The 13,598-nt window shown below is 45.7% G+C and overlaps 1 protein-coding gene across 7 annotated transcripts in view; it reads left to right on the top strand.

Moving 5' to 3' along the window:
- The first annotated feature begins 358 nt into the window (after positions 1-358).
- The window catches only part of PHF14 (PHD finger protein 14), a 370,565-nt gene continuing 357,325 nt past the window's right edge, over positions 359-13,598 (top strand). For 6 of the 7 annotated variants that reach the window (XM_089654588.1, XM_089654587.1, XM_089654589.1 and 3 more), the window contains exon 1: positions 370-455. In XM_089654588.1, coding sequence (XP_089510714.1) covers position 455 — 1 coding nt within the window. In that variant the 5' untranslated portion in view covers positions 370-454. Of the gene's footprint in view, positions 456-13,598 lie in introns of all 7 variants that reach the window. The other variant, XM_089654591.1, reaches the window with a different exon arrangement.

The raw sequence follows: 13,598 nt of genomic DNA, 5'->3' as shown, positions 1-13,598 counted from the left end.
ACTCACTACGTCACATTGTAGCAAAGTGTCATTTCTTCAGTGTTGTCACATGAAAAGATAGAATCAAATATTTACAAAAATGAGAGGGAGAGAGAGAGAGTGCGTCTGTGTGTGTCTCTGTGTCTGTACATTTCTAAACAGACCGCTCCTGTCTCCTTAGCAAGTCTATAGACTCCAATCACAGCACTGCACATCTCTTTCCCTCAACAAAGATGACCGGCGTCTCAGCTATCACGCTTCGGGCCACTGATTTTTTTCCCTCTTCAAAAATGGCGACCGCACTAGTTGAAAGCCTTGATTCCAAGTTTGCCCTTTACAAAGATGGCGATGCGTCGCGGCCGTAAAGCGTAACGCAATATGCCGGAGGGGGGAGGAGTTGCAGCTGCGCAGCGCTGTCTGGTCCCCATTGTGCAGAGTGTGTAACCCGGCTATTGTGGCGTCCGCCTAGGGAGAGAGTGAGTGACCCGAGCAACTGAGCTCATGTACCTACCTGTGTGCCCGACTCTGCCCTCAGCATGTCCATCACACCTCACTACACTGTGCCAGCATGTCTTCCCAGTCTACACAATACACCCCTCCATGCAGAGCATACACCATATACACCCCTCCGTGCAGAGCATACACCCCTCCATACACAGCATACACCATATACACCCCTCCATGCACACCATACACCCCTCCATACAGAGCATACACCATATACACCCCTCCGTGCAGAGCGTACACCATATACACCCCTCCATACACAGCGTACGCCGTATACACCCTTCTATACACAGCGTACACCGTATACACCCCTCCATACACAGCGTACACCATATACACCCCTCCATACACAGCGTACGCCGTATACACCCTTCTATACACAGCGTACACCGTATACACCCCTCCATACACAGCGTACGCCGTATACACCCCTCCATACACAGCGTACGCCGTATACACCCCTCCATACACAGCGTACGCCGTATACACCCCTCCATACACAGCGTACGCCGTATACACCCCTCCATACACAGCGTACGCCGTATACACCCCTCCATACACCGCGTACGCCGTATACACCCCTCCATACACCGCGTATGCACCCCTCCATGCACAGCGTACACCGCATACACCCCTCTATACACAGCGTACTCACCCCTCCATACACAGCGTACGCCGTATTCACCCCTCCATACACCGTATTCACCCCTCCATACACAGCGTACGCCCTATACACCCCTCCATACACAGCGTACGCCCTATACACCCCTCCATACACAGCGTACGCCCTATACACCCCTCCATACACAGCGTACGCCCTATACACCCCTCCATACACAGCGTACGCCGTATACACCCCTCCATACACCGTATTCACCCCTCCATACACAGCGTACGCCGTATTCACCCCTCCATACACAGCGTACGCCCTATACACCCCTCCATACACAGCGTACGCCGTATACACCCCTCCATACACAGCGTACGCCATATTCACCCCTCCATACACAGCGTACGCCATATACACCCCTCCATACACAGCGTACACCATATACACCCCTCTATCCACCGTATACACCCCTCCATATACCCCTCCATACACAGCGTACGCCGTATACACCCCTCCATACACAGCGTACACCGTATACACCCCTCCATACACAGCGTACACCGTATACAACCCTCCATACACAGCGTACACCGTATACAACCCTCCATACACAGCGTACGCCCTATACACCCCTCCATACACAGCGTACACCGTATACACCCCTCCATACACAGCGTACACCGTATACACCCCTCCATACACAGCGTACACCGTATACACCCCTCCATACACAGCGTACACCCTATACACCCCTCCATACACAGCGTACTCCCTATACACCCCTCCATACACAGCGTACGCCCTATACACCGCTCCATACACAGCGTACGCCCTATACACCCCTCCATACACAGCGTACGCCGTATACACCCCTCCATACACAGCGTACGCCGTATACACCCCTCCATACACAGCGTACGCCGTATACACCCCTCCATACACAGCGTACGGCGTATACACCCCTCCATACACAGCGTACGGCGTATACACCCCTCCATACACAGCGTACGGCGTATACACCCCTCCATACACAGCGTACGGCGTATACACCCCTCCATACACAGCGTACGGCGTATACACCCCTCCATACACAGCGTACGCCGTATACACCCCTCCATACACAGCGTACGCCGTATACACCCCTCTATCCACCGTATACACCCCTCCATACACAGCGTACGCCGTATACACCCCTCTATACACAGCGTACACACCCCTCCATACACAGCGTATGCCGTATACACCCCTCCATACACCGTATACACCCCTCCATACACAGTGTACGCCGTTTACACCCCTCCATACACAGTGTACGCCGTTTACACCCCTCCATACACAGCATACGCCGTATACACCCCTCCATACACCGTATACACCCCTCCATACACAGCGTACGCCATATACATCCCTCCATACACCGTATACACCCCTCCATACACAGCGTACACCGTATACACCCCTCCATACACCGTATACACCCCTCCATACACAGCGTACACCGTATACACCCCTCCATACACAGCATACGCCGTATACACCCCTCCATACACCGTATGCACCCCTCCATACAGAGCGTACGCCGTATGCACCCCTCCATACAGAGCGTACGCCGTATGCACCCCTCCATACAGAGCGTACGCCGTATGCACCCCTCCATACAGAGCGTACGCCGTATGCACCCCTCCATACAGAGCGTACGCCGTATGCACCCCTCCATACACAGCGTACGCCGTATACACCCCTCCATACACCGTATACACCTCTCCATACACAGCGTACACCGTAATGACCCCTCCATACACCGTATACACAGCGTACACCGTATATACCCCTCCATACACCGTATACCCCCCTCCATACACAGCGTACGCCGTATACACCCCTCCATACGCCATATACACCCCTCCATACACAGTGTACGCCGTATACACCCCTCCATACACCATATACACCCCTCCATACACAGCGTACGCCGTATACACCCCTCCATACACCATATACACCCCTCCATACACAGCGTACGCCCTATACACCCCTCCATACACCCCTCCATACACAGTGTACGCCCTATACACCCCTCCATACACAGCGTACGGCACACATACATAAATATATATCACCCAGCACATGCCATGTGTGTTTGTGTGTGTGTGTGTATATATATATATATATATATATATATATATATATATATATATATTATTATACAAATACATGCGACACTCTGCATGCCTGAGCTGTGTGGGGCTGGTCATTGTCCATGTGATGCATTATATACATATTATTATTATTATTATACAGTATTTATAAAGCTCCAATGGTTCGCTCAGCGCTGTACATTACAAATATGACTGTATAATCTCTGCAAAGTGAAATACATCCCTGTAGAGCTTTATTATTCAATGCAAAATGTGGTTTGAATATATTTATATGTACGCATGCTATGTATGAAGTGTTCATTGCTAATGTGATATCTATCTAAATCCTTAAGCCCAATTGTAACATATTGCAGCTTATCAATCATTAGATGTTGTGGCTACATTCGTTTTCTTTTTTTAGGATTTTCTCTCCTCTGCTTTCACCTGGTGATCTGCCCAGTAACACACCTCCTGTATTAGAGCGCCCCCACTCTGGATGAAGGAGCACAGGGGGCACAGCAGACAGCAGCATTGTCAGTCTGGTGGGAGGGGAGTGTGGGCTACATGTACATTGGGACTGCCATAGACGTAAACTCTACTGGCAGCAGAAAAAACACTAAATACTGCAAAAACACGTGTAAATGCGGGACTGCATTTAGTGCTTGGATGTTTATTCATTTCATTGGCCAGAGTGCTTGCAATTGAAATGAGTAATCTCCCAAGTGCTAAGTGCGACTGGCACTTAAGCGCATTTGCACGGTGTTTTTGCCGCGTTTGGTGTTTGTTGGCCAAAACATTCTTCTCCTGAATGTGATTCTTCTACGTTCTGGTGAGGGACGTCTAACTGCTCCTTAACTCAGGTAAAAGCCTATTTGTACATAGACAAGATTGGGTTTTATTGCGTTCAGGGACTTAAAAAACGCCAAAAGCTCCTAAATTCACGTTTAGGAGCTGCAGTGTACATTGAAATTCATCCTGTTCAGCAGGGACCGGCCATGTGTGGGCAGGGTAGTTTTTATAGAAGTTGATCTCTCGATTGACTTCTGTACAACCGCCTTGTCGGATTTCAGCCATTCCAGCTCCACTGGACAGTGAAAATAAAAAAAAATAAAAAAAACCACAAATATTGAGTTGTTACCAGAACGGTAATAGAGGGGGAATCTTCCAATGGGAACACTAGTTCTGGTGACACCCAAGGATTCCCTCACTTTACTCTCACTTCCTGTTTGGCTATAGGACAGGAAGTGAAGGGAATTCCCCCCAATGGGACACATGGCAAAAGTTAAATTGACAGGGGTTACAACCCCCCTTAACTGTAGGTTCACACTGAAGCGTTTTCTGCAGCATTTTGCAGAAACACAGTACAGTCCATTTAAAGCTGAGTTCCACTCACTCTATAAAAAAAAAAAGGTGAGCAGCTACGAAAACTGGAGCTGCTGACTTTTAAAAAAACAGCCACTCACCTGCCCCATGATCCCTTGTTGCCCCTGCTGCAGCTTTGTGTCACCGGCCGTCCTGTATTATGGGCGCCGGCATCTTCAGTGTGGGCACCCTGCTGTGACTGCTTGCGGCTTCACAGCCGGGTGCCCACGGCGCATGCACGAGTAGCGCTTCCTGAATGGCCCCGTCGTCTTCTGGGACCTGTCACATGTCCCACAAGACTTCGGGGAGGGAGAGTAGGAGGACAACTTCCGTTTCCGATCTCCTAGGCGATCGCAGCGGAAGTGGGAGAGGGTACCTGTCAAATTCGGGTACCCGCTCCCCAAAGGTGCCCATCCTTTAATGGGGTGCGAGGGACCAATCTTTAAAGCGGAACTTCCCCTTTTGGGTGGAACTCCGCTTTAACATGATTTCATATGGGACAGGTTCACATCTCAGCATTTTCACCCGGTGATTTTTCAGAAAGGGACAGGGACTTTTTTTGAATGCAAAATGTTGCGTTTTTGGTTCTATAGTCTTTAATGGGAACACTGCAGAAAAGCATGTATCGCGTTCTTGGTGCATTTTGCTTTTAAAATGCGTCTAGCAACAAGAAAAAAAAACAGAAAAAAGAACGTGTTAAAAAAGCAAGTGCAAAAACGAAACGCATCAAACGCAACCTGTGTAGGTGTGAACCTAGACTTATCCATAGTACACATGATGAGAAAATTGGAGGAAAAATACCGCTTTCGAAGCAGTCATCCGATAATCTGATTGTTAGTACACAGCTTTCAAGAGCCAATCACAACAGTTTGACAATATCCGAAGGGACAATCACCAAATTTTTTCCTGTACTAGAATGAACAATTTTTATATAATCAGCACAGTATTTTGTCAGAGAAAAATAGAATGACCAAAACCACGCATTCTCTGAAACGAAACAATACAATATATAACTTCCGAAGTTGTATTCTGTCTCATGAGAATTTGTAACTTTAGTAACTTCTTTACGTTCGATATGAGACTAGCATGCAAATAACCTCCCAAAAATGGACGATCATTTATCCGCTATCCTCATTGGATCAATGAGGCTTTACTCTATCAAAATGACCAAAAAAAAGGTGTTGCCTTTAGTTCCACAGTGTAGTGGCATCACCACGCCTCTAGCAAACGCTGGCGCACTTGTGGCTACTAAAAACCACAATATTACTGTACCATGCAGTTTGGTACATCATCGTTTTAAAAATCGTGGCTGGCATACTTTTTGGTGGCCCATTGACATAAATTAGCTGCTGGGAAAAAAAAGAAAAACTTGCGCTTGGACGCAAATATTGTGTCCTAAAGAATGGTAAAAAAATAACAGACTTGGGGTAGCTTCACGCTCAGCTGCCAGGCTTCGGCCTTAGCGCAGTGTACTGCTGTTTTGGTGCAGGTTAACTGCACTTTACCATAGACTTCTAATATGTTCGGGGTTTTTGTGCGTTTTCTGTAAGCGCGCCTAAAGTCCTGCCTGCAGGACTATTGGTGCACCTTCAGAAAAAGCACCAAAAAAGCAGAACATGATAAGTCTATGGCAAATTTCAGCTAACCTGCATCAAAACCGCAGTAGACTGTGCTGCAGCCAAAGTGCAGTCGGGCAGTGTGAAGTCTCCCTTACTGTCCGGATCACCAGGGGAAAATAAAGGCAAGAAAGAAAAAAAATAAAAAGGAAACCAATGACAGCCGTCACATCTAGAATTGGTAAGCTGCAATATAATCATTTTTCTGTTTTGGGGTTTAAAGTATACAGTTGCAAGAAAAAGTATGTGAACCCCTTGGGATTACGTGGAGTTTTGCATGAATTGGGCATAAAATGTGCTCTGAACGTCATCTAAGTCACAACAATAGAAGAACACAGTCTGCTGAACATAATACTACACACACATTAGATGTTGCCATGGTTTAATTGCACAAACATGTAATGTAAACATTCACAGTGCAGGGAGGAAAAAGTATGTGAGGCCCTAGCTTAATGACTTCTCCCAGAGCTAATTGGAGCCAGGAGTGAGCCAACCTTGACTCCAATCAGTGTGATGATATTGGATGTGTTGCTGACAGCTGTCCTGCCCTTAAAAAACACACACCTGTTTTGGTTTTACTGGTTTCAAGAAGCACTGTCTGATGTGAACCATGCCTCGCAGAAAAGAGCTCTCAGAAGACCTACGATCAAGAATTGTTGACTTGCATGAAGCTGGAAAGGGTTACAAAAGTATCTCCTTGAGCCTTGATGTTCATGTGTCCACGGTAAGACAGACTGTCTACAAATGGAGAAAGTTTAGCACTGTTGCTACTCTCCCTAGGCGTGATCGTCCTGTAAAAATGACTGCAAGAGCACAGCGCAGAATGCTGCATGAGGTAAAGAAGAATCCTAGAGTGTCAGCTAAAGACATACAGAAATCTCTGGCACAGGCTAACATTTTTGTTGACACATCTACAATAAGGAAAACATGAAACAAGAATGAAGTACATGGGAGGACACAGAGCAGACTGTGTTCTTCTATTGTTGTGACTTAGATGACGTTCAGAGCACATTTTATTCCCAATTGATGCAAAACTCCACGTAATCCCAAGGGGTTCACATACTTTTTCTTGCAACTGTAGTTTGAGCTTTATTATGACTTTAAATAGTAAGATGGCCCAAACGAATTCCCATTACATAACAATGCGACCACAGTGTGCGCTGTAATATTGTGTAGTAGCATCTGCTGCATACAGTATGTGGCACTGTGTTCTGCCAGCAGTATGGACAACGTCTCCTCTGCTGCTGCAACTAAAGAGAATTGGACTGAATGCTGCACTGCTATTCAGGAAAAGCCTTGCATCTTTATTAATGAATAAGGCTTTCTCTGATTTGTGGAGAGGCAGGTAGATGACATCGTGATTTCTACCCCAGCCAACCAGAAGAAGCCTTACATTCATTGGTAAAAATACAAGGATGCTCCTGAATGGCTGAGAAGTACTCAGTCCAACTTTCTTTAGTTCTGGCAGCAGACTTGAAGACTTGCTGCCAGGACACAGCTCTGCTTATTGTATGTAGTTAAAGTGCTAGTAAGTAAAAAAAAAAAAGTTTACCCCTGCAAGGTAATAAAATGTCGCTGGGGTGTCAAACTGGCGGCCCTCCAGGTGTTGCCAAACTACAAGTCCCATCATGCCTCTGCCTTTGGGAGTCATGCTGGTAACTTTCAATGGCTCATGGGACTTGCAGTTTGGCAACAGCTGGAGGGCCACCAGTTTGACACACGTGTGCTAGTAGGCATCACATATTAGCACATTATGAAGTACTTACCTTAAAACACATTCCTCCAGTAGCACCCTGTCACCGCTGCAGAGGTTTCCATCTTCACCCGGTCTTCCTTCTGGGTTCGCAGGCTGCGGCCGCTTGAATGGCCGAGCCGCGATGTCACTCCGGTGCATGTGCCTGGATGTCTCTGCTGTGGCACACAGCTATGAAGGAATGGCACTGGTATGCCGTTCCTGCAGAGCGCATGTGCCGGTGACATCACCGGCTGATGCTCACTAGAATATCTCCTAAATGGTGCACATTGTGGAGATCTGCAATGTATCTACCGGTAAGCTTACCTGTAGGTAAAAATAAAGAACACAAGTTTACTACCACTTTACAGTGGAACTGAAATCCACTGTAAGAAACAGTGCGCATGCTAGTTTTTATTGCAGAAGGCACATGCATGTCTCTGCTGCAACAAATTGGCCCTGTCTGCCTGCTCGCTGCCTTTTTTTCAGTGCTGTAAACTGAGCTGTGCATGCGCAGTTCCGCTTACAGCGCCGGGCCGGTCTCTGAGTACCAGGATGCCAGCCTCCTGCGCATGTGCAGGAGGGACATCATCCTCCATCAGAAAAAGATGCCGGTGCAGGACCAGTAGACAAAGTATTAAGCCTTTAGTTCCGCTTAAGGCTCCATGCACACGGGGCGTTTTAATAACGCTGGTAATGTTAGCTGTGTAAAGTCATGTTAAAAATGTGAGGGTTTTTTAGCATATTTGTATTAGCATTTAGCTGCATTTTTTCACTTGTGCGTTTTTTTTATTCCCCCCCCCCCCAATTTTTTTTTGGTTAACAAAAGTTCAAAAACGCTGGTTTGCCACGATTTACGGCGTTTTGCCACGTTTTTCAGCGTTAGAGCATTTTTACAGCTAAAAAACGCCTCTAGAAACCCACTAGTTCTGGGGTTTTTTTCCAGCCAAAAACTCTGATTACAGTCTTTGTGTGCATGGACACATAGGATAACATGCTGGGGGGTTTACTGGCTGTCGAAAAAAACGTCAAAAGCCAAAAGCAGACGCTGTAAAAATGTCCAGTGTGAATGAGGACTAACGCTACTACAATATATTACAGCGCACACAGCAGTCGCATAGCTCTGTCATGGAAATAGTTGGTTTGGGCCAGCTTGGCCCGCATGGACGATTTAAAGTCAGTAAAGCTGGAATTCTACTTTAATAGCACTTTAAAGCCTACTCCATGTTTCCCATTTTTTTAAAAAATAGTTTGGACCAATTGGTTGGACGGGATGGACTTTTTTTCTTTTTGTCTTTTTTTTCATTTAGACTATAACTATGTTTCTATCACTAGCAGATGCAGTGGCTGAGGGCGCTGTGTAAACTGTAGTACCAGCTACATACAGTCTACAGCTGTGTTCCACCAGTGGTGTGAAGGCTTCCTTTTCCACCTTTGGAACAAAACTGAGTTGGGCTGAGCGCTGCTCTGCTATTCACAGGAAGCTTTGTATTCTCCGAATGTATGTAAAGCTTCCTCCTGATTGACTGAAATTGGCTCTCCACCTTAGCCAAACAGAGGAAGCTTTGTTGTCATTTTATAGAATACAAAGCTTCCTGTGAATGGCAGAGCAGTGCTTAGTCCGACTTGATTTTGTACTGGAAACGGGATGAGAAGTCCTATCACCGCTGCTGGAACACAGCTGTATACTATGGAGGGAGATTTACTAAAACTGGAGAATGAAAAATCATGTGCAGCTCTGCATAGAAACCAATCAGCTTCCAGGCTTTTTTGCCAAAGCTTAATTGCACAAGCTAGAAGCTGATTGGCTGCTATGCACAGCTGCACCAGATTCTGAGTGCCTCAGTTTTAGTAAATCAGCCCCTATACAGTATGTAGCTTATACTACATACAGTGCGTGTGTACATATGTATGTGTGTATATATATATATATATATATATATATATATATATGTATGTATGTGTGTGTGTGTGTGTGTATATGTATGTATGTGTATATATGTATGTGTATATATATATATATATATATATATATATATATATATATATATATATATATATAGTGCTTGCAGGCACTGCATCTGCTAGTGAAGGAAATTGTACATTTGGGCCAGCTTGGCCCAAAGAAAGGATTTAAAGACACAGTATACATGCAGTTAGGCATTATGATCATCCCTTTGCTTTGCCCTAATGCTGGTTTGTCATAAAAATGTACCTCTGTTCTTGTGCTGGTAAGGAGCCTTCTAGGTATAAATGCCTTCTGGGCAGGAGAGATTACAGGGTACATTTGACATATGTAGAGGTTAACAGAGATTGTGCTGGTAGAGACCTGGACCAGATTTTTGAGAAAAAATAGAAGTTGCAATTCCAAATCTATAGGCCGCTCTCTTTCACTTGGGCTGTCCTCAATTGCCCCCAGATTAGTTTTGTTGAATGTAGAAAGGACGAGAGAACCCAACATGGAGTCCAGTCATTATTTACTGTACATGAAAACAAGCCAATAGGCTTTGGGGGCTCATGACTCCCCTTTTGTCTGAGAATACAGAATTATAAAATAGAATAAAATAATGCAGGTCTGAAGGATTTAGCAAAAATGTGTAAAATAAATGCAACCCCAACTCCAAAAAAGTTTGGAGGCTGTGTTAAATATACATAAAAACTGAATGCAGTGATTTGCAAATCTCATAAACCCATATTTTTTTCACAATAGAAAATATAAAATATATCAAATCTTTACCCTGAGAAAATGGACTGTTTTAAGAAAAAAATCATGTAACTTAGAAATAGATGGCAGCAACAGGTCTCTGAAAAGTTGGGGAGGGCAACAAAAAGCTGGCAAAGTAAGTGGGGCTAACGGAAGAGCTTGAAGAACATTTTGCAACTAATTAGGTTAATTATTAACAGGTCAGTAACATGATTGAGTATAAAAAGAGCATCTTAGAGAGTCAGTGTCTCAGAAGTAAAGATGGGCAGAGGTTTAGCAATCTGAAAAGCTGCATCTTAAAGCAGAGTTCCACTCAAAAGTGGAAGCTCCGCTTATTTGCCTCCTCTCCCCCCCACTGCCATATTTGGCACCTTTTGGGGGGGATGGGGGAGCGGGTACCTGGTTTTGACAGATTCCCACTCCCACTTCTGGCTCAGTTCACTGTGGCAAAGTTAGCCGGAAGTTCGGCCCCCTCCTTGCTCTCGCAGTCTCCTGAGAACTTTCGTAGGGCCCAGGAGATTGCCGGACCAATCGAGGATCAATGTGCAGTTGGCACCAGGCTGTTAAGCCGCAAGCTGTGACAGCCTGGTGCCCACAGTAGAGATGCCAGCGCCATGGAGGACAGAAGGATAGAAGGTGCGGTACAGGTGAGCATATCACTGGACCACGGGACAGGTAAGTGTGTGTTTATTAAAAGTCAGCAGCTACAGTTTTTGTTGCGGCTGACTTAATAAACACAAAAACAGCTGGAACTCCGCTTAAAATTGTGAAACAGTATCAGAATAATGTTCCTCAACGTAAAATTGCAAAGACGGTAAATATATCATCACCTACAGTACATACCATCATCAAAATATTCTGAGAATCTGGAGTCATCTCTGTGAGCAAGGGACAAGGCCGAAACACAATATTGGTGCTTGTTCTCTTCGGGCCCTCAAACAGCACTGAACTGAAAACCAACATGATGTGATGGGCACAGGAATACTTCCAGAAATCACTGTCTGTGAACACAGTTCGCCATTCAAAAACACAAGGTAATACTATATCATGTCAAGAAGAAGCCGAATCTCATTTAAAATGGTCTGTTTCAAAGTGGAAAACTGTTCTGTGGGCAGATGGATTGAAATTTGAAATTCTTTTTGGCAACCATCGGCACTGTGTGCTCCATACTAAAGAGGAAAGGGACCTTCTGGCTTGTTATCAGTACTCCATTCAAAAGCTGGCATCTCTAATGGTATGGAGGAGGATTAGTGCGTTTCGGAATGGGCAACTTGCACATCTGGAAAGGCACCATCAATGCTGAAAAATATATTCAGGTTTGAGAGCAACATATGCTCCCATCCATGTCTTTTTCAGGGAAGGCCTTGCATATTTCAGCAGGACAATGCTAAACCGTGTACTGCATCTAGGACTTCAGCATGGCTTCATAATAGAATAGTCCTGGTGTTCAACTGGCCTGTTTGAAGTCCAGACCTTTCACCAAATGGAAATATTTGGCGCATCTTAAAGAAAAATATGACAAAGAAGACCCAGGAGTGTTGAGCAGTTAGAATCTTATATCAGGCAAGAACGGGACAACATTCATCTCCCAAAAACTCCAGCAACTGGTCCCCTCCTCCCAGACATTTAGCCTAAGTTCACATTATTGCATGTCATGCGGCTAGGGCACAGCAGTATGAATCGCAGCCCCACGTATCACAAGAGCAGCGCGATTTGGCTGTGGGTTGGTACGGGTGCAGGAACAGGTATGATTTCTGAACACACAATCAGACTGCGGGCAAGTGTGAACTGAGCCTTACCGAGTGTTCAAAGAAGAGAGAACGCTACACCATGGTATGCCTGTCCCACCTTTATTGAGATGTGGCTGCCATCAATTTCAAAGTCACCTTATTTTTTTTTTTCTTAAAATGGTCCATTTTCACAGTTTAAAAATGTAATGTTTTTTATTCCCTATTGTGAATAAAATTTGGGTTTGAGATTTGCAAATCACTGCATTATGTTTTTATGTAGATTTTACATTGCGACCCAACTTTTTTGGAGAGGTAATTGTCTTGATTTCAGTGATTTTCAATTTGTGATTGGGGACTGGCAGTGGGGATGTAAAGTTGAGGTTATTTCATATTTCATGTGTATTCTATATTTTTTATATGTTTTAAGGCCTCGTTCACACATGAGTACCTAAAGTGGATCTCCACCCAAAAGGGGAAATGCCAGCTGAGTAATTGGCACCCTTGGGGAATGGGTACCCGATTTTGACAGGTACCCGCTCCCACTTTCGTTCTGACCGCCTAGGCCAGGGGTAGTCAACCTGCGGCTCTCCAGCTGTTGCAGGACTACAAGTTCCATCATGCCTCTGCAAGTCATAGCTGTAACTGTCAGTTTTGTAATGTTGCAAAGCCTCATGGGAAATGTAGTTCCTTAACAGCTAGAGAGCTGCAGGTTGCCTACCCCTGGCCTAGGCGATCCCTAGGGAAAGCCGCAAGCTATCACAGCCAGGTGCCCACACTTAAAGTGGTTTTAAAGTCTCAAGGTTTTGTACCTTCATGCATTCTATGCATGAAGGCAAAAAAACCTCCTGTGCAGCAGCCCCCTCTAACACCCACCTGAGTTCCTCTTGATTCAGCGATGTCCACAAGAGACTCTGTGGACTCTCACCCCTGATTGGCAGAGGTAGCACCAGGAGCTGCTGTCAATCACAACCAGTGAGCCAATCAGGAGAGGGAAGGGCGGGCCGAGCCATGGCTCTGTGTGTGTGAATGGACAGGCATAGCTGCGGCTCAGTAGCGCGCCTGCTTGGGTGCCCCCATAGCAAGCTGTTTGCTATGGGGGCACCCAACAGAAGGTAGGGGCCAGGAGTGCCTGCGGGAGACTCGAGAAGAGGAGGATCCGGGCTGCTCTGTGCAAAACCATTACACAGAGCAGGTAAATATAACAAGTTTGTTATTTTTAA

The sequence above is a fragment of the Staurois parvus genome, unplaced genomic scaffold (genome assembly GCF_062004578.1).
Source record: "Staurois parvus isolate SC_StPar_1 unplaced genomic scaffold, SC_StPar_1.0 ptg000779l, whole genome shotgun sequence".
NCBI lineage: Eukaryota > Metazoa > Chordata > Amphibia > Anura > Ranidae > Staurois > Staurois parvus.
This window is presented reverse-complemented; position numbering and strand designations above follow the sequence as displayed.